We start from the raw sequence: 24,392 nt of genomic DNA, 5'->3' as shown, positions 1-24,392 counted from the left end.
TTCCTTTTCCGTAGGACGTTCGGATTCGATCCTTTCCTTCATGCCATACAGGACATTAATGGAGGTGTTGTGTACGATTCTTATTTTTTATGAATGAACATTTCGAACTTTTGGGTAGCTTTACCGCGTATAACACAAGCGAGAAAAAGAAACTAATTCGAAACTGTAGCATAACTAATATGCCATAATCCCCGTCACGATGATATAGTGAATATTTTTCGGGCCAAGAGGAAATACCACGAACAAAAGTAAACTTTAACCACTGGGAAAAAAACACGTTAAGATATATACAAAAAAAAACCCGTCGAAAAGCAAATCATACAAAACCACCAATAAGGAAAAACCCGGTTATTTTTGTACGAAAAACAAAACTAAAAAACACATTACGATAAACGAAATGAGAACAATAATAATTAAACAAAAACACACAAAACATTGAGCTTTATACAAATTCAAACCCTGGAAAACCAAAAAGCTGTGTAATTGCATTGTTTTATTTTCAAAATGAAAGAAATTTATACAAAAACTTTATAAATAATGGCTTCGACATCGAGTGAAATATTACATTTATCGATGAGACGGGGTAGATAATTAGGCTACCTCAAACACTTCAAATACGTGCGTACAAACAAATCGAGAAGAGCATTGTTAAGCCATTCCTTGCTTCCAGCCTGTGAGCAAATATTGTACACTGGGGAACTGAGGGAAGGGGGATCTTCAGTCGGTGTAAGACGAGCAGCGACTGTAAGGCGCGAGTGGTCGCTTAAGTGAGTGAGACAAACGATGCGAAATGCAAACACGCCGGATTCTGGATTATTGAATGAATTGCGAAATGCGGGCTGTGTACTAAAGACAGGAAGGGGAGGGTAGCTGGTAGTGACACACGGCAACAACGCCTCCTCGCACGTCTCACGCACCGTGCGAATGATTCTGCGCAATTTTCCCTCTTAGTGGTGAGTAAGTACGCGTTGAACGCACGTTGTGAGATGTGTTGCGTGAGCTCTGTGAGGACATTCATTTGTTCAGGAGAGCGGAAGAGTGAATTGGTTGAAGCGAAGAGAGAGAGAGAGAGCGTGGCATATGAGTATATAATCGGCGTTTTTCCGCGCTGCGAGCTCATTCAGTCTGTGCCGAGTGACATGAGAGTAAAGACATCGAAAGTGATCGACTGCAAGACATGTTTCAGCATGCTTATCAAACAAATCAATTTGGAAACGGTAAGTACCAAGTATTCTCCCGCCCCCCACGGACAGATGGTAGCAGGTACAAGCGTGTGTGTGCAAGAGAAAATGTTTTCACGTGGCTATCGAACGTGCTCCGTTGCCAGAAGGACTGTCTGCTCATTCACCGTCTTCTGGTGAAAAGTTGTCGAACGGTCGAAAAGTCCTAGCTAGATGATGCAATCTCGAGCTAAGTAGGCGTGGAGATGTTTAGCGTGCAGTGTGTGGAATCAAACTTCCATCCAGCCCCTGGTGTGTATTTTTGTGAATGTATCGGCCAGCTTGTTGAGCAAGAGCAAGTGATGCAGCGCGGCGGCACCCTCTTTTGACGTCATGCCATTGGCCGTGGCCGCGTGATGTGCACGAAACCGCAAAACGAAACCGAATGACAGCCGACGGCGAGCCGCGTTTGCTCTGGTTGCCCATCAATTAGCACCAAACTCAAGCAGCGCGGCCAGATGATGATACACCACCATGTGGTCAGTTCTAAGTGCCGGGTTTTTACGGTGCTACGGTCAGCAAAGCAAAATGGGTGCGTTTTTTTTTTTGTCTTCTGCTTCCCATAGCATCGGTGTGGTAGATTTGTGAGGTTAAATCCCACACAGTTGGTGGGCTATTGTGAGACAAAACTGATGGATGATGAGGTTAAAATTTCTCACTAGAATTGTTGCACTAGCGTGAGTTAAATGAATCAAGTGAGAAGATTAGTCTCAACTCACCACCACACGGTACTGAGTGTTCATAAGTGGCTTGAGGGTTCTGTTCTACCTCCTCCTTTCCCTAGGTGGGGGGGAAAGACCTCCTCATCCTTCCGGTAAACTTCGTCCTTCCATGGCCTTTCCCAATGAATGCAACCACGTCGTCAAATTGAGTTCTTGGGCCGACCTTCACTCGACCTCGTGGGAAGCGTCGCGAGTAATGGTGCCTCGTGCTTGGCGTATGTTGACTTTCTGCAGGGGCTGAAATTGAAATTTAGCAGTTGCTGAAACGAGTTCTCATGGAGCCGCCAAAATGTGGCCTAGCGTTTTGGCGTCCTTAGGATGTAGGTCAAGGTTTCGATCGGTTTCTTTCTGGCGGAGTTGGCAAACAGCATCAATTGCGCTTAATGCAGCATACTTGACTTGCTGTTGGTCAATTTTCGGCTAGATGCCCATAAAGGTTTAATTGACGGGAACTGCGTGGATGAGAGTCTTACAATTAAGAAAAAAACCTCATGAAAATGAAAGTTTATGAGAGCAATTTGTTCTGGGAGTAAATACTGATAAGAATTATGATAAACCTGGACTAACGGACTACAATAAGGTCAGCGAAATGTTATTCTGAAATAAGAGAGTTTGGGCGTTAATTTAAGGAATTAATTTTATTTATTTCTTATCATTCAATATCTCGATAAAACTCTCATCATCATATTTGTCTTGCGATTAAGGTGTTTATTAAAGCAATACGGCCTGGCCGTCCCTTATGAATAAAAAAAAAAAAAAAAAAAAAAAAAAGGTGTTTATTACCTGCCATGTAAATGAATCCGTATCAATCCACTACCACAAATCCGTGCTGCTTCTCCCTGGGAAGCAATACAGCTGCCAGGATGGAAAGGGTGTTTTTGTTGCAATAAATCAGCTTAACACACCCCACATTCCGTACGTACCAATCTTGTTGCTTCTGCATTCGGAAAATGACGTAAAGCACGATCATACACGGGGTAGTAGAGGGAGGCCAGGGTTGGCATCGTCCGCTGTAACATTATGGCGTAAGATGCTGTATTGAGTCACGTTGAGCGCGAACTTTATTATATTATTGTAAAATATGGGACACAAGTTTCGACTCGTATCCTTTGCATTACGCCAAGGGAACGCAACTAGGACACAGTGTTCTACGTGTGCTTTCCCTTTGCTTCACAGCGGACTTTGCTTAGTGTGTGTGTTCGGAATGCGATGTCGCCTTTGCCCACATAAATCTGTCTCAATCCGGACTAAGACCGAGAACTTCGAACGAGTCAGCAGCTAAAAAAAAAAGGAAAACTACTCCATGCTTTGGTACCATGCGAATTTATCAAGACACCGATCGCCAACCATTTTGTGTCTGTATTGTATCCCAACATGGCCACGACCACAATTGACGTTCAATTAAAACTAATTGGTTTCAATCGACGCAAAACGGGGCCGACTCGATCGAGCTGTGTCGCTCGGTTTGCCAAACCGTGAACCTGACCGGTCGGCGAGGATCGTATTTATGCGAGAAATGGCGCCAATGACGCCAGCTTAGCGCGGTAGCCAGTAAATTTCCATCAACCGGTAAATGCTGCCCGGAGAGTTAATGCTCCACGTGGACAAGCTTTTAAGGCACGGCAAAACGTGAGCTTCATTTGTGGAGAGGAGGATGTTGTAATGTATGATCGTGAAATTGGTAACGTTTCATTACCACACCAGCCATCTATCACCCACGATTTAATTGTTATGAACATCTTTTTTAATTAACTTCAATCTCTTTTCCTGGGCAACACGAACAAATGTGGATGCTTATATCTCAATTGTCCATTACTTCAATCTGATCAAAGCTGGGTTGATGATCAATCTGTATTCTGACCAGTCTGACCAGACACTTCCCTTCTATCAGCTTATTCCTTATTCCATACCCATTTGCCAACCTAAATGCGCATCAATTCGGATTTCCATTCCAAGATTGCTTTATCTTACATACATCTCGGCCATTCCGACGCCTGCGCAAAATCATTTCAATCCACTCGCGGACTGTACTGAGCAAAAAAGGAAAAGGAAAAAAAAGGAAAAACAAATGCTTTCACCCAATAGCGATTAGAGTTTTTTGTTTGTCGTGAAATCGGGTTCGTCTAGGAACATTCTCATCCATGAACAATGCAACCTTTTCCGTCCTGCTTACAATGCATAAAATACGAGGACAAGAGCATTGCATTGCATCCGAATCTGATTGCATGCGATTGTATGTGTATAAAGGGACGGAGAAATCATTTTCCACTTTTGCTTTTGGGTGCACTTTTGGTTACTGTTCCGTTACCGTTTGCAGCTTCCGGTTAGGAGCGTCCATTTTAAGTTGCATAGTTTCTTTCCACGAATGCAATTAATTGGATATTTTTCGTGTAGCTTCGCTCTGCTTGGTGGTGGTTGACCTTTTTTTTTGCCAATATGTGCACCGCAGATTCGCAGCAGCAAAGGCGAGCGTTTACACTTCTACGACGTGCTGCCACGGTGGAATGACATTTTATTGGACAGCCTGGTGTGGAATGTGTCGTCCGAGCGAAATGAAATGAAAAATAGCTCAACATGAACATGAGAAGAAAAAAGTCAGCTCGAAATGATCGTCGTTTCCGATGCAACTGCATGTAGGTTGAACGGGTCGAATGGGGGTATGGGAGGGTAAGATGGAGTGGGTTGTGTGGTGGTGGTGATTGCCAGTGACTCCATTCATCCAATTTCCCTAAGGATGTGTGGGGATAAAATGGAACCGTGCGTAGGTAAAGGAGAGAGGGATTTTAGTGTCAGGTTTGGTGTCTTATTTCGTTCATCCGTTAGAACGGTGGGTGGGTTCCATTGCATGGGAATGGAAATATCATCAATAAGTGACGGTGCATCAATCGCAATGTTCAATGTTTACTATCTACCTAATGCAAAGTTCAAGAATTTGGACAGGAAGAGCTCCAATTTTGGTGGCATTTGCAAAGGCGGATTTCGACTAGAGGAGGCTTGAAGTAAACATAATAATAATGGGTCTCGTGAAGGACGTCAGGAGGTCATTTGGATGACAAGTTCTCTAGGTATATAAGCGGTTGTGTGCGTGTGAGGTGATAGCGGTGTCGAGCTTCACGCCGTAGCACCGGAGTTCGAAACTCGTCAGAACAGTTCCCTTGTAATGAGCACAGACTAAATAAGCAGCTTACTTAGTGACGCAAAAGTGGCAAATGGGGACAATAAGACTAACACTAAGAGTCTTTAGGTAGATAAGACCTGTTTGCTTAGGAGAATTTTGTAAAAGCGATAACACTAGGAAGGCCCTTTTGCTACGAGTTATCCTCAAATTTGTCTACCGAGCACACCCAGGATATGGTGCCCTTTCACGACTCGGCTCGGTCTCCCAGCTAAGGTACACCGGCAGGAAAGGTGTATCTTACTTATTCTATATGAATTCTATATGGGCGTGCTATTTGTTTTTTTATTTATTTACTTATAATTAATTATGACGGTCCTGTGTCGTATTGTCAACAACGCTTTTGTTGAATAAATTTTTTAATCATATTGATAAGGCATTTCCTCCTTATTCTTTGCCTTATCCCGGGCATACTCGGTTATGGTTGTGGTGATGGTGATGATGATGATGATGATGATATTGGTAGATCTTCATTCTGATGGTCCGATACTATTGCAGTGTATTATTATTTGGCTATTGTATTAATAGTGTTTGGTTGCTTCCGAATTCCGGCTATTGTGGTGTTGTGGCCTTTCTATTGGTAACCTTTCTGTTTTGGTCTGAACTGCAACAAACAAACAAATATTGTTAAGACAGCACATTTATTTGTCTGTGTATGCGTATGGGCGTGCTAAATGAATAAAAAAAATCAAAAAATTTGGAGACGATCATGGTGAGACCCACTGGACAACTAGGTTGAAGGCGAATAGCTACTCTACTTAATGGATTTAAAAAAAAAACCGCTATGAAAAGCGTGGTATAGTATGTAATTGACATTGAAACACTTGTCATGAAGCCATGGCAATGCGGAATATTGAACGTTTTACACATTTAATCATTGAAATTTAATTTACATTTCATACTAAAGCTAAACTATGGCTTTGAATTGGTTGTAACAGGTTGTGGAGAAAATGAAATGACAACGATGAGGTGAAATCGTTTTGCACGCGACGATTTAGGCCGCCTAGTAGCGTAAAGTGATTCGATTTTCGTGCACCGTACGGTCCCCGAGCAGATGTGCAAAAATCCTAATCTAATTAAGCCAACGAACCAACGTGGAATTTGTGCAAAATGCAAACGGTCCCGTTGATCCACATGATAGTGTTGTTTGGTCGTTTGACTGAATAATCAAATAAATCAGTTAGTGACGGCGTGTATGCTTCAATTCTAAACTTTAAATGATCGTTGTAGTAAAGCCAATTTTTAAATAATGAGTCTTTTTATGAGATTTGCTCAAATTGATAAAAATGAAATCAACTGCGTCATTTCCGATCCATGCTTGTGAAAGGGAGAATAACGAAAATTAATACTAACCTCACTTAATTGAGGGACTTTAAATTCGGCATAGGAAATAGCAACACATTCATCACATAATTCTCGCATTACTGGAAACAAACATTCACTATTATATGAATTTGTGTGCTTTCCCAACGGTGACATTGTGTAGGTGCTTTTGAGTGTAAAATCAAATTGCAATTCATTCGAAACGGCTCCAATGGTTCACTTTCTCCGCTCGAACTGGGCGCCTCCATCCGTTCCATCCATGATGAGAAGCCTGACAGCGAGCGAGTGAGTGAGTGAGTGAGTGAGTGTATGATGAACCCGCCGTTGATGAGCCGATCGACTGGGTGAGAAGCGAGAGTGAGCTGATTAGTTTTCTCTCGCCTCATTCTCGTTGCGGCTGCGCATTTACTCGCGCTACCCGCACCCAGTGAGATAGAGCGTAGTGAAGTGAGATGAATCTTCTCGCTCCGTCCCGTGACCGGTATGCTGAACTGAATTGTTATCCTTTCGGAATGTTTGCTTCGTCTGTGCCGTCCATTGCTTTCCACGTGCCTCTCGCGAGTGATGGCCGGCTCCGGTTCCACGTGGTAATTTGCGTGCAGGAGCATGTCCGGATCGAAGCTTCAAGGACACTGAACCGGGGCGGCCGGTTTTTTCCCGTTGCTATTGTTGTTGGTGGTATTTGTATGCAACATTAAAAAAAGCCCCACGTTCTATTCTAGCCTTTACACTCTCTTTCTCTCTCAGTTGGTTGCTCTTGAGTGGTTCATTTGCTCGCCGGAAGCGTACCGGGGTTTGTGATTGTGCTGCTCGTGCAGGATGAGCTGACCGGACGTTACCGTGTTGCAAATGTGTGCCCGCCTGCGACCGCTGTTGACCTCGATGCGTACCAGGCGTGCTCGGCGAAAGTTTGTTTTAATGAAAGGAGCGAGTGCATTACAACATTAGGTTCGCTGTAATGGCCCTAAAGAGATTACACGGTTTGTTATGCATTTTTCATTCGTGTGAGATACTATTTGTATTGACATTTAGTATCGAGCTTTTAAACATCCTATTAAAAGCTGCGGTAAGCTAATTGTAAAATATTATTCATATTGGTAATTTAGTTTCAAGTTAATTCCGGCTTTCCATTTATAGTTCCAACACTAGCCTAGCTTAAATACATGTTTTTTTTTTTCAAAATCGTGACGTCAAGCATTGATTTTGTAAATCGCAGCTCATTCACCAACCACCCACGTACCAAAACAGCCTTAGCTTGCACGAACAGATTCCCATTAGTGGCCAGAAATTGAAACTATCACCGTAAAAATCATTTTACGATGTTTGCCAAGGGCTTCACTGTCGATCGTGAAACTACATTCTCTGTATCCACCGTACGCTTGAGCGATGCCGTTCGCTGGTTTCATTCTCGTGGTTTTATTTTCCCTTGACAAAAACGGTCTGCTTGCCTGGTGTACACAGACAATAATAAATAAAAGTTTATTGCGTTTGCATTCGAAACTCGCGAAGCTTTCCGATTTTATTGTGTTAGTATTGGGCATACTTTCCCGGGCCAAAGCAGCCGGCGCGTCATTACAATGCACCCCTCAATCGGGTTGATGGATTAATTTTATAATTATTCTTGGCAGTTACTTGACACGCTACCGGGAAACACTGGTCAGGTGCATTCATCATGTCCAACAAAAACTAAAAAAAAAGGTTCCCAAACAGTGTGACCATTTAAACCCTTTCTTGAAAATAGGTTTTATTAACGAGACAACAAAAACGGGAAAATTCACCCTGCACAACGCTGCCTTTTCATACCCCAAGTGATGGATTTGATTATGATGGACACTAGCCAAACGGCATCACGAGACGAATTTTCGCCGGCGAACAAGAACTTGTTGATTAGGCTGCGAAATGAATTGTTGTTTGTTTTTTTTTTTTTTTGCATTGATCCTAAAAAAGCAGCATTCAATTACAAGGCGGAGAAAGGCAAACCCTTGGGTGGCCGCAGCCTGTAAGCTTCTGACGCGTGACAAACGGCACCACATCAGAAGGTCATTTTTCATCGCGTTTGCTTCAAGGGTGGCAAGAAAACTGGCGGATTTCTTCTTATCTTGCAATGAAATCACAAGAAAAAAAAATGTTTTCGTTCGTTTTCCATTCGTAGAAACCTTGGGAGAGCGAGAGAGCGGAAGGTCAGTGTCTCGGTAAGGCAAGAGAAGCGGTAAGAAGGTAAACCGGGTGTGGTGAAGCGGTAGGTCACGAGGTTCCCAAAATAGACGAGATACGCACGGTCGAACTCCCGAAAGCGTCGCACGAGCTGTCCGAACATTCCGGTCGACCACCATCTGTAAGTTGAACTGCCAAGATGGCCACCGGGCGGTATCAATGTGCAGCGAGGGAGAAAGAAAAGGGAAACACGCACACACACCAACACCGCAAATGATGTGATACATCTCGAAAGGAATGTAATTCTTTCAACCACTGTTGGGACGTTGATTTGCCTTTTTTTTATAACGCTACAAGCAAACCCAACTCAATGGGATTTTGGGTGGATGATCTTTGAATAGAGCAACAGCCTCTTTAAGGCACGACAAAAGGTGTGTGAAATGGGTGCGATTAGAATGCGTGTCAATAGGTACGTTAGGATGGCGCTGACCTACGGTTACATGTGATCATCGCCATCACCTCCCCCCTCCGGGAAACAGTTACGTTACCGGTGGTAATGCACAATTCAACCAGCACGAACCGGCTTCACCGAGCCGGGTGTTGAAATCGTTTTGACACCGTTGAACCAGCTGCTACAGCAAGTAGCTGATGAAAAAGTGCAGTCAACCGTCACTAAACGAGTGGAAAGTGTGGCGTACAGTCAGCAAAATCTGACCCCGTCCCCGACATGGTGTGACATCCATGGGGAATCTTTACCGTTGGTTGACAGTATCGATTATGGAACCGGACAGAAGCTTTTAGAATCGAGGTTTAACGAGCAATTTGCTATGGCAAAGTTTGTTTAATGCTTGTGCTGATTTTTGATGTGTTGCGACTGTGAAGTCAAACCTGTGGACGCGACAGGTGTCATAACGCGTTATGCGAATAAGTTAATTGGTTTGGGTTGGAACAGACCGTGAAAGTAGAGAAAAGTGCTTGGTAAAGCCATTGTGACTGGTGGGTTGATAATAATTTGACGGATGATGATAAAACACAATTTTTTGCCAAAATTATAATTTTTTATTCAACATACATCCTTTCCAGGGAAGAATAGTCCGATCATAGCGGTCTTAATTTTTTTTTTGATACTATTTTTGTAGCAGTATTTGTTCTATGCATCAAAATAGGCCTCAGTTTTGCCGATCACCTCTTTATCCTCCTCGACGAAAATTTCATCCCAGAGAGCATCCTTTTCAGATCGAAGGAAAGAAAATAGTCACTAGACACCATATCTGGAGAATATGGTGGATTGGGAAGCGATTCGTAGCCCAATTCATGAATATGTGCCATTTTTTTCATTGATTTGTGGCATGCGGTGCGTTGTCTAGATGAAACCCAAGTTTTTTTTCTTTAAATGTTTCCGTTTTTCAGCGGTTTTGTCCTTCAAACGCTTCAAAAACTTGATATAACTGGTTGGCTGATAAGTCCCCGGTCTGACACATAGATCGCGCCGCTAGTATTAAATGCATATTATTTTTACACATCACCAACCTTCAAATGATTCGTGTCAAAATTTGACGTCTGTATGTCAATTAGTTTGTGAGACAGAGCGTCTTTTGTCAAGCAACTTTTGGTTGCTTGACGAACGAAAAAAGAACGAAGAAGAAAAAAGCGTTGTTCCACCAAGACAACGCACCGTGCCACAAGTCATTGAGAACGATGGCAAAAATTCATGAATTGGGCTTCGAATTGCTTCCCCACCCACCGTATTCTCCAGATCTGGCCCCCAGCGACTTTTTCTTGTTCTCAGACCTCAAAAGGATGCTCGCAGGGAAAAAATTTGGCTGCAATGAAGAGGTGGTCGCCGAAACTGAGGCCTATTTTGAGGCAAAATCGAAGGAGTACTACCAAAATGGTATCAAAAAATTGGAAGGTCGTTATAATCGTTGTATCGCTCTTGAAGGGAACTATGTTGAATATTAAAAACGAATTTTGACAAAAAAATGTGTTTTTCTTTGTTAGACCGGGGACTTATCAGCCAACCTGTTAGTAGTGGCTGTCAATCGATGATTATTCCTTGTGAATCCCAAAGGAAACATGCGCCATAACCTTTTCATCTGATCGTTGCGTTTCCCCCCGCTTTGGTGCAGGTTCATCGTGTCCGGTCTAATCGGATTGGATTTTCGGATTGTAGTGGTGATGCCAAGTCTCATCCATGGTAACATATCGGCACAAAAACTCGGCTTTATTTCGCATAAACAGCACCAAAAACGGCTCTAAATCATCAACTCGTTGTTGTTTTGGTTTTTGGTTGTGAACGATATGTCCAACAAGTTCCTTAGATATCTTCGGGGTGAAGGCTATCTCGATCAACTTCATATTACGGTTGATTTAAATATTTTATGGATAATTTTTATGTGTTTGACGATAACTCTTTTGAGTGTCCACTCTGTTCAACGTTCTTAGTGCTAATTTTACCACATTTAAATTAAGAATACTAATACTTGAAGGTTGATTATTGTGGAGCAGTATCCAAAACCTCTTCATCAAGCCAATTTATTGGCTTCAACTGTATTTTTTCCCTTTGAAAAGCAATGCTTTATCATCACGGGATATTCCTTCTTTGCCATGATTAATCATAGCACAAAAGATGCGTCACACAAAATGCTCTAACTCACTAGGTTATTGTCCGAGTGCTGTCATATGTTGAAAGAACTTGTTTCAAGGTTGGCACAAACTATAAATGTTATGGATTTAATTTTACTAGCGCGGTCCATGTGTCAGGCCAAACATTTATCAGCCGACCTGTTATTTCAGACTAATTTGATGTTCTTTTGCATACTTTTTGGCATTTTGCTTTGAGTATCAGTTTCGTCGTTTCAATAAGTATTGCAGTAATTCCTTAGGAACACACAATATGAAAAGGAACACACATTTATCACCCAACGCATCGCTTCGTCGCTCGCTGAGAGATCTCATTTCATTTCAGCTCAGTTAATATCCTCGTATCATGTGATCATTGCGCTATCGCGATACCGTCATGATCGGCTTGTTTATCGAAGCGAATTATGTTTACACTGCTGCTGCACTGTTGTCAACTTGGCTTGTTATGAGTTCTTTTTTGTCGTTTGTGAAAATGGTGGTGTTAAATGATAGAGTGAGACGATTCCGTACGGGATTTGGCAGATGATCGGAGAGACTGTTCAAACACTCATTATGAAGCACAAGTTAACAAGCTGTTTCTACAAATCTCCCCAAAGTACGCCTCATGATGACGATATTAACTGAGCTTGTCTGTGTTTGTGTGGGTTAGAGTTTCTGTTGATCGGCTCAACTGCATCGTTGCAATTTTTATTACTAATGCAGACTCACCCACAAACCTACAAAAACCCATGCAAGAGAGAGAGAGAAAAGGAAAGAACAGGAGTACGATCGTTACGCGTATTTGCACATTTTGGCGCCATGAATGTTGCGAGAGCGTTCCCCATAAAAAAAACGCTCCCTTGTTCAGCTATTTTTGACCGTTGAAAACCACCAAACGGACACTGCCGCTGCTACCAGAGGCGAAGAGGGAAAATATTTCACCTCAACCAGCGGCACGAGCAAACCCTCTCGTTGTCGCACTCGCGTCGCGAATAGTTGGCCTGATGTTGATGATGGCAGAATTCTGACATTCGAGGACCGTCGTTTCCGTCTTTCGTCTGGGCCGGTCGTTCGGCTCTCTGGGTCTTTTACCGTTGACCGATCGCTTGCTCTCGTTATCCCGCCTAGCTCGGAGAGGGAAAGCGATAGATCCGGTGCTGTATAAAAGCGCGATTCGCGACTAAGAAATCTTTTCAGTTAAACTTCGAACCTGACCCGAGCTAGATCAAGGTTTTTTCGGCACACGCTCGAGCACTTATCTTGCATTGAGAAGTGATTGCGATCGGTTCATCAGTAGTTCTGTGTTTCTTTTCCTCGCCGAGAGAGGTACCGTGGTGGTATCAGTCGTGGTTGTGTTAGTGTGTGTGTGTGTATGCGTTGTATGTATCATTAATAGGATACAAGACAAACCCACCACGTGGTTGTTTGTTGTATTTCTAGTGTGGTGTTTGTTCGGTCTGAATGTGGTCTCAGGCAAAAGCGGTTGACAAGTAGTGAATCTAGGTCCCTCCAACTCCAAATACAACTCCAAATACCCTTTCTCCCTTGTCCCTCTCGTTACCCCCACCGAACGAACGTGAAAGATAGTGGACAGGAGTCAGTCAGTGCGATCACCGCATTTGTCCACAGTCGAGCATTGAACGTGCGCCAGGTCTTGCAAAACACCGAGTCGGATAAAAATTGCTCTGAACGCTCATGCCATGCGCAGCTCAATCTCTCAGCTCTTCTCGGCAGCGACAGACCACAATGCCGGAGGGCACAACGTACACCAGCTGCAGGCGGCAGCAACTCCTACTCAGTGCACTAATGGCTATGCAGGTGCGTGCTTTTTTTTGCCCGATGACTCCACTCAACTTCGTGTTCGTTCACCGCATCAAGCGCTAGATTAAGGAACGGTTTTAACGGATTGGATTAAAATAGCCAACACTTTCGTAGCTCCGTGAACAGATCGGTAAAGGCTGTATTCGATCGATCGATCGATCGATCGGTGGTACCTCATCCTTAAATCCCGCCCAAAAGTCTCGTGCATCCGAGTGGGACCGAGCGGGAACAATTGCCAATTGCGACGAACAGATTAGGTGATGATTGATGCATGTCCATTAGGAAAGAGGTGTGAAAAACGTGAGCATCTTTGTGGCGAGAGTGAGTGCTCCATTTCGTGTGCAGTGTGCCGATGGTGAACTTATCGGGTGCCATTCCATTCCATCTGCTCTTTCGTTTGTTTATGGTTTTGGCTTTATTCCGTTTTCCGGTTTGCGTGTTTTTCTCTATGCCATGTGCACATGCTACCTACCTGTTTGACCGGTAATGGGATGGAAACCTAGCAGACATACATAGATATGTGTAGAGCTTCCCTCGTCTGGCGGTGATATAACGACGCGCATTTTGTCGTCACGTAATACCGAGCCGTGCCAGTGAGCGTGCAAATGAGGTCGAACGGAGTTTTCTATCTTTATCACAATGTAGGACACAATGTGCGCATCCAGTGGTGGTGGTAGTGGTAGTGGTGAAATTCCCCCCAATATAGTACCTGGAGCCACCTAATCCCCTGCGGCGAAAACGACCAGGCGCCTCCATCGAGAAGTGCAATAGCTGTTAAATGTTTAATCCGTTCGCCAAACTCACTTTATACGGTGATGAAGAAAATCTAAAAAAGTAACATCCCATACCCACTTCCTCCGTGTGCGTGTGTGTGTGTGTGTGTGTACGTGTGACCGGATGCCGTGGTCTGTTTTCGAAATAAGTGAAGAAAAACAAATGGCCCAAGGCCGTCCACAGCGTTCGGTTTGTGCGATTGTGAGCTTGGTGCGTATCGTGGTGTGAATCATGCCAACAAAAACAAGATGACCACCGGACGGCGTGTGTAGGGCCGTGGGGGCAATCTTAAGGTCAACATAAGGGAATCGTGCGATGTGGGCTGAATGTTTTTGCGCGCGCGAATACGCTGAGCGATGGAACCAGATGGAAAAATACAGTTTCATACTAAATGTTTGCCCCTGCCTCGAGTCGAAAACGATTTCGGTGGACTGTGTGTGACAGAGGCAGTTAGGCAAATGTTTAATTTACTGCTTCTCAAAGGTCCCCCGAAACGATCTGATCAAGTGAGTGAAGGAATTTGAAGCAACTCTCCATCTGCTTGCAACGATATCCGCCAAAAACCGGGAACATCCGTAAAGTTCGTTGCCCATCAGCCACGTGCCAGTGAGCTCAATTGACATCCGAAACCATTCATCCATTGCGTTCCGATTGTGTGTCCGTAAAGGTTAATTTGTAGGGGCACAAGACACAAGACACAATGGTGCGGGTTGATCGATCCCACCCTTACATTCAATGGTGCTTTGCTGGTGATTGTGACAAGACGATGATGATTTACGTTACCGGTTTTAAGTGGCTTTGTAATTCGCGCCGGGCAGGGCAGCGTCGAACGATAAATATATCCTTCGTGAGATTAATTAGCACCCTTCAACCATGTGCCATCATTAAAATGAAAACACGTCCCCAGATCGTGTTGAACTGACCGTCTGCAGAAGGGATTCCTTTTCTTCCGTTCGACTGCCGCTTGTCAGTCTGTTTGTCGATTGATAGATTCAAGTGTTTTCTGCTTTGTAATATGCCCAAATTGACTGTTTTCGTTGATATACGAGAAGCGACGTTTGTCAATCGGAAACGTTTTTTTTTTACTATCCTTATTTTTCTAATGTTCCTCTTCGCTTCTGTATCGCTTTGCTCTTCTCCAGGACACAGTGGATCAATTAAAGATGTATCAAAAACAGACTGGAATTCCCGCATCGACGACGGAACAGCGCAGCTCAACGGGACTCTCGGGCGAGGGACGTCCGAAACGGCAGAGACCGACTCATCAGGTAAGAAACCGCTTGAGCCGGCGTAGTTCCCCGTGTGAAGCAAATTACCGCTGGAACGCTAAAACGCGCCCTTGCAGCATTGAATATCAGGCAAAGATAAGGATAGGAAGTGTAGCACGTTATTTCCGCGTGGAAAACGATGAGCTTTATTTCCTCCCTAGTAAGAACTGGTGTTTGTAGCGGAGAAGGGATTAGGGTTTGATGCATTTGCACCGCTACAGCGTGCACTTGCTTAATGGTGTGCAAATGATGGAAAGATTTGAACTGAGATTACGACACCGCGGAAGTGGATGTGGATGGTTAAAGTTGATAAGTATTGCCATGGCCATGAACTACACTTTGCCCGCCACTGCTATCGGAAAGGCAGAAGGGAAGATTAGTTTTACGGGTGCATTTAAAATTTTCTTGATTCTGATGTAATTAGCCAGTGGCTGTTATAACTTTAAAAGAACCGTTCAATTAAAATTACTTAGTTATTTGCATAAGTTATTGTACATCAATTACTTAGTGAAGAATTAATTACTTCCCTTAAAAGTTACGTTAAAGATTTGAATTTGAATCCGCGTAGTAAACCAAAGAGGAATTCAATTTTAATGTCAAACATAGCTTACGAAATGATAGTCGCACTGAAACTAGTTTTCAAACTCCAATATTGACTATCTTTCTACGCTTCATGCCATTATTGCCTTGCCAATACTAATCGCCTATCTTTTGCTACTTGATTTTCCTCTTTTACAGGGACCGGGGGGATGCGGGACGCGCTGGAGGGGCCGGGCGCAGCGCAGAACGACATTATTCACCTCAAGAGACGGGTGGGACTCTTCAGTGGGGTTGCTTTAATTGTCGGTACCATGATTGGTAAGTTCTCATCGTTGTACGTCCGAAACCCTTTCACGAATGCTAATAGCGAACGACTTCGACGGCTTCTTCTGCTGCTTGTTCATCCCCAGGGTCCGGAATTTTCGTGTCGCCATCTGGTTTACTGGTGAGAACTGGTTCCATTGGTGTGAGCTTTATCATTTGGATGGCCTGTGGATTGCTCTCGTTGTTAGGTAAGTACTAACGGTGAACCTCGGCAAAACGCATATCAAGTTGGTTGACATGGGTAGTTGGGATTCGTGTGAAAACTCACCAAGCATCCCACCCGAAATAGTTGAGATTGAATTGAAAGTTCTACCATGAACCCCATCAGTAATGTTGAACAAGGGAGGGAACATGTAATGAGAAATACTTTCTAAGCAGTTTGTTTGCGTCACCGTGTGCCAAATTTTATGTCAGTTGACGAATTGTCACTTCTCCTAAAACTCCAATTCCTTTGCTATTTCAAATGTTTGGTAAAAAAAATTCAATCTTTTTTCTGCCGTTAAAAGCCTCCCCGAGGATAATGCTCAAAAGTCATGCGACCTGTCATGACGAAGTGCGTCACATGCGTTAACCGCGAGTACGTCGTCCTTCCTTGATCTCCACTTTGGTCAGGTGCTGTTTCGATGTTTTGTTCTACTCTTGATCATTTTCCGCTTTGACACGTATCGATCAACCTGTCGCTGTCGCAGTGTAGTGATGCAACGGGAGAGTATTGTTGCATACGGAATGCGACGTTTGTTGCATGATCGTTCCCCACCGAATGATCAGTGTCGTGTGACACCGTTAGATGGACGGGGGTTTTAAAAATAGTATTATTTTTTTCGCTTTTATTCGCAAAAAAGACCAAATCGGCAGCGCAAGGTTAAGAGTAGAGGGCTGAAGATCAAATTGATACGAAGATGATGGGGACATTGTGTGATGAGACGTGATCGTTTCGCTCCCTAGTCCGGGGGTGGGTCATAAATCTTTGCAATGGTTCGTTCTAGAACGTGATGCATTGTTTTTACCACATTGTTTTAATTTCGTCAATGAATGGATTGTTTGTTTTTTTTTCTTTCTTCGGTCCTGAATGTGGGCACGTTCTGCTGAATTACAATTGTTTATATGGCATAATAAATTTTCGCCTAAAGGACGTATGTACGGAACATCTTCGGAATGTATAAACAGGAGCATAAACATGTCCTGGGAATTGTATGTGCTGCTTAAAAGAACGTTTTACTTACCTTTTTAATTATAGTTTAGTAGACTAACTAACTTAAAAAAATGTTGAGAATATTTAATTCAGAATAATTTTATTAAACATTCAATTAAAAAAATCAAATGTGATGGAGACGCCTGGTCCTTCATTAATTACCACGATTCAGGAAGGTTTCATTGGCAATTAGTTGTGTTTGCACCGTATATATTAATGCGCAATACTTTTTTTTGTATTTTCGATTTAAATGACAACATGCTTATCCTTGAACCGAGGGTGCGTTTTGCTAAACAAGAGCATTTGTTAACAAACATCTTTAGACATCTTTATGGTGGATCGTTTCTTGCGAAGAGTGCTCCCTCCTTCCCATACAGTACAATAAATCTTACAACAGTGTAAAGTGAATCGCAGCGCAAAATTAAACCGCGACAAATAGAGTCCCATCAAAGCTTCCGAACCCCTCTGGCTGTAAGTAAGCGAAACGGACAACGTATTAAAACCGATTGTCTCGCTTCCTAGCTTTTTAGTCAATATTTACAAATTTCGTGGCCCGGGTTTTGCACACCAAAAGCAAGAATGCCGTCCGCGTATTAATAGCGAACGAGCTTAAATTGCGTGACGTAGTTATTATAACGCAGCAATCGCAACAAAACCAGAAGGAAGATATCGAGTTTTATGGGGAGAGTGACGATGTAGTAAGTGCAATAAATTGTAGCAAAATGGTTGTGTTTGCGTATGGCTAAAAATAGGACTTACACACCCATTTTCTGATTCATGAGCAAAAAGAGTACATTTCCCCTAAAAGTATTTCGAGAATAATTCCACTACAGACAGAATCACGTTTTGATATGGCTAAAAGGGCTTGTGTGAGGAAGAACTTTTTTGCACGAAAACTTTGTCGATGAAGGATCAAATGTTGTGAAGGACGTGCTTAAACCTCGATACATATCCTTCGAATGTATGCATTCATAGGCACACTCAAGGCCGTCGTGGCTTGTGACAAAGTGTTGTCTTGGAAGCTCATAACGATTATTCCTGTGATCCAGGGTTTACCGTCAAATACTTTAATTAATCCTTTAGGCAGAAATTTGAGTTGGTTTGTAAAATTATGAACAGTAATTTGACATTGGTGAGGGTAAAACCCACCACTAGCCCGATGTAATGGCTAATTACGTAAAAAAAAGCGCCACAAAACTATTCCACACTTATAGTAAACGGCTTCAAACTCCAGCTCAACTCATAAAACTACAATCGTAAAGCTATTACAGCTACGCTGACTATACCGCACACGCAAAGTCGTTGAACGATAAATGAGCATCACGTTAAAAAGTTTGTCCCGTTTGAACGCTTCGTTGACAGTAATTAAACCGCCAACAGCGGAAGGATGCACTTGTCACACTGCCAAAAGGCAGACAAGCGTTAGCGTCGTCTACATTCTGGGGGAAATTTTGCAAACGATCACAAAGTGCTGCAGTAGCTGACTAGCAATTAAAAACAATGAGTCCTTCCATGCCTCTCTCCCACTTACGATAGCTTTCTCTTTCCTTTTTTTGCTCCTTCCCACAGGTGCATTGGCGTACGCTGAGTTAGGCACGATGAATACTTCATCCGGAGCAGAATGGGCATACTTTATGGACGCGTTCGGGGCCTGGCCCGCTTTCCTGTTTTCGTGGGTGTCGACGCTGGTTCTCAAGCCGTCCCAGATGGCGATCATTTGTCTGTCGTTCGCGCAGTATGCCGTCGAGGCGTTCGTGTACGAGTGCGACCCGCCGCTGGCCGTGGTGAAGATGGTCGCGATACTGGCGATCGGTAAGTGCGCGACAGACGCTGGCAGGAGAATGAATTTGCGGGCGAAAAAGTTTTACATCCCAAAAAAAATAAAAAAATACAAAAAAAGACGCGATGAACAGTTGCTTCGCCCTTCGATCGGATGGAATCGGTTCGTGCCACCATCCTCAAGCTCCATCAATGTCGCGGGTCCTGGGACCGGGCGGAGAGCGGTCGGTCCTTGATCCGTTTTCTGATTGTTCGGTTCGTTGTTTTGCGTTTGGTTTGGTTTGTAGTCGTTAGAACTGTTCCCATTCCATTTCCAGAGCATCGGACAGGGACTGGTGCGAGGAAATCCGAGTCTGGAGCACTGAGCAAAGTAAGGACACAACAGAACGCATGAACGATGAGCGTTACCCGACCCAGTCCACCAAAATCAAACGGCGAGAGAGGAAGAGAAAAAGAGAAAGAGAGAGAGAGAGAGAGAGCGAAAAAGAGAGCGCGAACAGGCTCACCATCTTGACTCTGCTGCTTTAAAGTGTTCTCTTCTTGTAGAATCTGCCTGCGCAGCTAGTGCACCGGAATGGAGAAGCAAGAGGCCGCAAATCCATCCTGTTTCCGGGAATCTTTGGAATCCATCCAACAGTATCTCTCCTTTGGTGTGGCTCGGGCTCTGCTCGCATGCATGCGTACGTCGATCCTTCCAGCCACCCTGATCTCTGACCGAAGGAACTGGACCCGATGCTTCTTTTGCTATTTTTCTTTCCTCTCGATCATCATCATCATCATCATCATGCTTCATGCTCACAGTGTATCAACCCCGGGAATAGTTAGTGCAAGCTCTCTACAGGTTTAGTGGTTTTGTTTACGATTTTCGAATTTGCAAAATTTATCTTAATGATTTACTTTTATAATTTAATGTAAAATGAACCTTTGATTGCGTTTGATTGAGATACTTAATTATTACGATTTAAACTTGTAACTTGTTAAGATAAATTTCGCAAAGTTTCTTCTTTTTAGTTCCAAATTGATTGGTAGAGTTTTCAAGAGTATTTCTAATGTGGCTTAGAATTGTTCTTTTACAACTCTTTCCGAGCAGTTTTTTCTTTTGAATTTTTCTTTTGATACTTTTTGTTCGTCCTTTTAGTCTAACAAGTCATTGTTTTGTCGTCCCTAGCTTCGATTAGTGATTAAAGCACGAAGATATTAAATTTTATCCCATTCAGCTACGTTCTGTCAGAATTTGGCAGTTTAATTTATGACTTTTTGAATGTAATTTTTTATTCGTGAAATTTTAAAACGGAAGTTCTTTTTAAATTTAATCTTGTATTTAATATTATCTACTTTCTACAGTTCTTTATAGTTTTCTTTATATATTTGGTAGAATATTTCTCTATTAAATTTGTACCAGTTTAAGTAAATGTTTCCCAAGCTCTCATCTCATTACTGGTAGGGTCTTGCTTTTCTGTTACTTTACAAATCAAACGTTCTGTTTGTTAATGTATTTAGAGCATTATTTGTTCGCAATATTACAAACATAAACATCTGCTCACTGCCACAGAACAAAAGAAACCTCGAATATGTAGGGCAATTTCAACTCCATCCTAACGTCGTGTTGGCGTGCCGTTCCGGAAGCTTGCCCGTGTCGTCTAGCAAACCATGATATCTGAAGCACTAATCGTCCGTTCTATCTGCTTGTTCTGCTTCCATGTACCGACTCCCACCGTCCCCAGTGAGTATCCTGTTCGTCAACTGCTACAGCGTGAACCTGGGTATGGCGGTGCAGAACGTGTTTACGTCGGCAAAGCTGATCGCCGTACTGATCGTGATCTGCGGCGGTGCGTACAAGCTGTGCCAGGGCAACACACAACACCTGCAGAATGCATTTAGCGGTGCAACACCGTCGCTAGGTGCGATTGCGACCGCGTTCTACACCGGCCTGTGGGCGTACGACGGTTGGAACAATCTTAACTACGTGACGGAGGAGATCCAAAATCCGAGCAAGTAAGTGTTGCCACCTGTGAGTCCTCGAACGCTCTATACATCTGTCTGTGTCCTGCAGGAATCTTCCACGTTCGATCATTATCGGCATCCCACTGGTGACGCTTTGCTACGCACTGATCAACGTGTCGTATCTGGCGGCCATGTCCCCGACGGAGATGATCGAATCGGAAGCTGTCGCAGTCACCTTCGGTAACCGCATACTGGGCGTAATGGCGTGGCTAATGCCACTGAGCGTCACCATCAGTACGTTTGGCAGTGCGAACGGAACACTGTTTGCCGCGGGACGGTATGTTGGCCTGGTTTAGAAGAGTCTGCCACTGGAATCTAGTAATTATCCCTATCTGTCGCTTTACTTTTTCTCAGGCTCTGTTTTGCTGCCAGTCGTGAGGGACATTTGCTGGACATTCTGTCCTACGTGCATGTTCGTCGGCTAACACCGGCTCCGGGTTTGATTTTTCACGTAAGTATCAAGTCTGTGGATTGCAATCAAGCTGGGTGAATGTAAAAATTCAGCCTATAGGACCCGCATTTTGCATCCTATTTCTTGTGGTTGGTTTTTGCAGAGCTAATATTTTTAATAGATTACCTCAAAAAGATCATTTAAGTTCTACTTTACGTATTTTAATGCTTGATGGTACTAAAAAATGATAAACGGATGATTGAGACTTCCTAGAATTCTAGAATCCGTTGTTTAGAATTTTTAAGAATATTCGTCAGATGCCTAAAAAGCCTTGCTAGGCAAGGCCAGAGTCAAATGTTATGGTCATGGTCCTCCTATTGTAGATTGTGTTAACATTTTCTGTGAATAGCTGCTGAGAGACGTAGAAACGATTGGCACTTTTCAGTAGCGCGCTATATATATAACACTCTCCATATATATTTTTTGTTACTAATAAATAATACTACAGTAATTCGGCCTTTTTAGTCATCTTATTCATTTGGTTTCCAATATTTTTAGCAAAAGCATTGCAAATCCTTTCTACTTATTGATACCTTAGAATATTTATTTTTGCATTCTCAATTTTATTTGCGCAATTTGTTAAGCGAGAAAGTGACTTCAATGACTTAATTGTGTGCAAGTTAACAGCAATTACTCGTGTACCCTATTTAAACTAGCGTTTTTCCGACAAGAGTCAACATATGCTTTCTTTTTTTCCATCCCGATGTAGTCCCTGATTGCCGGTGCAATGGTACTGTACGGCACGATCGACTCACTGATCGACTTCTTCAGCTTCACCGCCTGGATATTCTACGGTGGCGCAATGGTGGCCCTCATTGTGATGCGCTACACCAAACCGAACTACCCGCGACCCTACAAAGTAAGTGGTTCCGCCCGGTCCGGCCTCCGTCGACGTGGACCGTAGCGCGGGTTTACGATTAAATCGCCCCTAAACCACATTTCTTTCGCAGGTCCCACTTATCATTCCAATTTTGGTTATGGTCATTTCCGGCTACCTTGTGGCGGCTCCCATCATCGAGAAGCCGCAAATCGAGTACCTGTACGCAGTGCTGTTCATACTGGCTGGGCTGATCTTTTACGTTCCCTTCGTACACTACGGTTACCATCCAAAGTTCATGGGTAAGTTGCAAGCATAACGTGTGCCGTGCACCGGGGGATTTTTTTTAAAAATAGCAATCCACCACACAGCTAGGAACGTTTGTTTGGTGTATTTTTTAGTAGGTTTTGTTTTCTTTTTCGATGGTGAAAATCGACGACCGACACACCGGCAAACGAAACGTTACTACTGAGTTGGGATGTGCTTCGTTTCTTTTCCTTTCGCCAATTTGCCTCCCGGGCAGTGATCGGTGAAGGTTATTGTGTTGTGCAAAAATTATTAATTCGACCATCAGCATATCCCGGGAAGAGTGATAATGAAGTGTAAATGAGAAATGAGCCAGCGAGTTGTATGTTTGTTTTTTAGATAGGATTAATTTACATCGGCTCTTGGTTTTTTTTTTGCGTCGTTTGGGAAAGCTTTTGAACAGATTAGCAGCTTATACAGCTTTACATTTATTATGAGGCTGAGTCATACACTTGGAGATTTTAATTTAGTTTAAAAAAAACTCACTGATAAACTTTTTATCCTTTAGTAGAACCTTTAGGAATTCAGCCTAATTTTCTTTAGTCTCCGTCACTTAAAGACGCCTAAAGCTAGGCAATATTAATACACGGCTTTTTCTTTTTGGCCAAACGACCACGCTGCCCATTGAATGGGCTTACTAGCCTTATCGATACTGCTCAGATGGATAGTTGGTCATCTCACTACGGAGGAACGGTCCGGATGGGATTTCAACCACTGCCATCGGACCATACCAGTATTAATATGCGGCTAAACCATCTTAATGTGAAGGGCTATGGCAGTATCATCTATTAACCATCATATTTGAACCTTTCAGCCTTTAAATATAATAACTAATAAATTGATTATGTATCGCTTCTGACAAAACATAGTTAGTTCGGTTGGAAATACAGTTGAATATACGTTTTAGGGACGGATTACAAATAAAATCCACACCGTTCTCCAGTAGCCAGGAACGTCAGAGATAGTCTCAATAAGTTTTATAATTCAAGCAGCTTGATTTACGTGAAGTCGCTGAGAGATTTTATTTTACGAGTTGTCTAAATCAAAAATTCAACAAATAAGTACTCAAACAGACTTCCTAATATCGAACAATTGCTCAACTTCCCATCCAATTAGCCGAGGGCTGCACAATTGGTAGATTTGATTGTATTGGTGAGGCGAGTGGAATCTTCTCACAGAAAGACTGGGTGGGTGCTGGGGCCCTTGAGATCTACTGAGAAAGTGCTTTTTTTATGTCAGCATTATTATGCTCATAATTTCTTAGTTTAGAAACATCACTGACCTTTTCCATTTCCATCTCGTTCCAGACAATGTCACACTCTTCTTCCAAATGCTGTTTGAAGTCGTCCCAACGACCTCGATGGCAATGTTCGACTAGTAATGGCATACAACATCAATGCCACGCAACCAATTTGGTGAAGCCCTGTCCCAACACAACAGCAATGGTGTTTTTAATCCAGTAAATGGCACAAAAAGGAGGAGCATGCCGCCATCGATCCCATTTCGTGTTGGCAACTTAGTAATATTAGCATTGTTAGCAACAGAGCAGTAGTAACGGTGGTAGTATGAATGTGCCACGTACTTAATCGCCCAACATGTCCCCCATCGTCCTTTAACGCTTTAAAGCCAAAGTGTGTGTGTGTGTGTTTGTAAACTTGCGGTGTATTAAACCGCTATAAAAAGCAGAGGAGCTGCAAGTGTCAGAGCAATATGGAGATAATGTTTGTTCGCAAAATAGCAATAATATACATGCATATACTTTATGTACTTACTTCTGTCGACGCGGAACTGATTGTAGGTGTGAAGGTACGAGCACAATGATAAGCCATTTTGGGAATGTTGTTGGCACGTGGATTGTGGCATGTCAGTCGTGGATTGCAAATTTTACTAGTCTTACTTT

The 24,392-nt window shown here is 43.1% G+C and overlaps 2 protein-coding genes across 4 annotated transcripts in view; one reads left to right on the top strand and one right to left on the bottom strand.

The window, feature by feature from the left end:
- LOC126558232 (protein elav-like) overlaps window positions 1–24,392 on the bottom strand; it is a 381,245-nt gene that overhangs the window by 131,418 nt on the left and 225,435 nt on the right. The window lies entirely within an intron of this gene.
- On the top strand, window positions 1,089–23,885 carry LOC126557587 (b(0,+)-type amino acid transporter 1). 2 transcript variants are annotated; one of them, XM_050213407.1, is made up of 11 exons: window positions 1,089–1,217; window positions 14,954–15,079; window positions 15,818–15,937; window positions 16,030–16,131; window positions 18,705–18,947; window positions 20,639–20,909; window positions 20,968–21,195; window positions 21,273–21,369; window positions 22,079–22,228; window positions 22,320–22,488; window positions 23,800–23,879. In XM_050213407.1, the coding sequence occupies exons 1-11, from the start codon at window positions 1,178–1,180 to the stop codon at window positions 23,868–23,870; spliced, it is 1,617 nt and encodes a 538-aa protein (XP_050069364.1). In that variant the 5' UTR covers window positions 1,089–1,177; the 3' UTR covers window positions 23,871–23,879. The 2 variants fall into 2 exon arrangements, with proteins under 2 accessions (XP_050069364.1, XP_050069363.1); XM_050213406.1 differs by lacking the exon at window positions 1,089–1,217 and adding an exon at window positions 12,858–13,034 and having other exon boundaries at window positions 23,800–23,885.

This window comes from Anopheles maculipalpis, chromosome 2RL (assembly GCF_943734695.1).
Source record: "Anopheles maculipalpis chromosome 2RL, idAnoMacuDA_375_x, whole genome shotgun sequence".
Classification (NCBI taxonomy): Eukaryota; Metazoa; Arthropoda; class Insecta; order Diptera; family Culicidae; genus Anopheles; species Anopheles maculipalpis.
The sequence above is the reverse complement of the archived record's forward strand: the minus strand, read 5'-3'. Positions and strand labels throughout refer to the sequence as shown.

What these genes read in the sequence shown, in the direction of transcription:
- LOC126557587 (XM_050213406.1), top strand. Translation starts at nt 12,917, where the DNA reads ATGCGCAGCTCAATCTCTCAGCTCTTCTCGGCAGCGACAGACCACAAT. An exon ending in ACACTGTTTGCCGCGGGACG is followed by an intron (nt 21,196 to 21,272) that starts GTATGTTGGCCT and finishes ACTTTTTCTCAG; the next exon opens with GCTCTGTTTTGCTGCCAGTC. An exon ending in ACTACCCGCGACCCTACAAA is followed by an intron (nt 22,229 to 22,319) that starts GTAAGTGGTTCC and finishes TTTCTTTCGCAG; the next exon opens with GTCCCACTTATCATTCCAAT.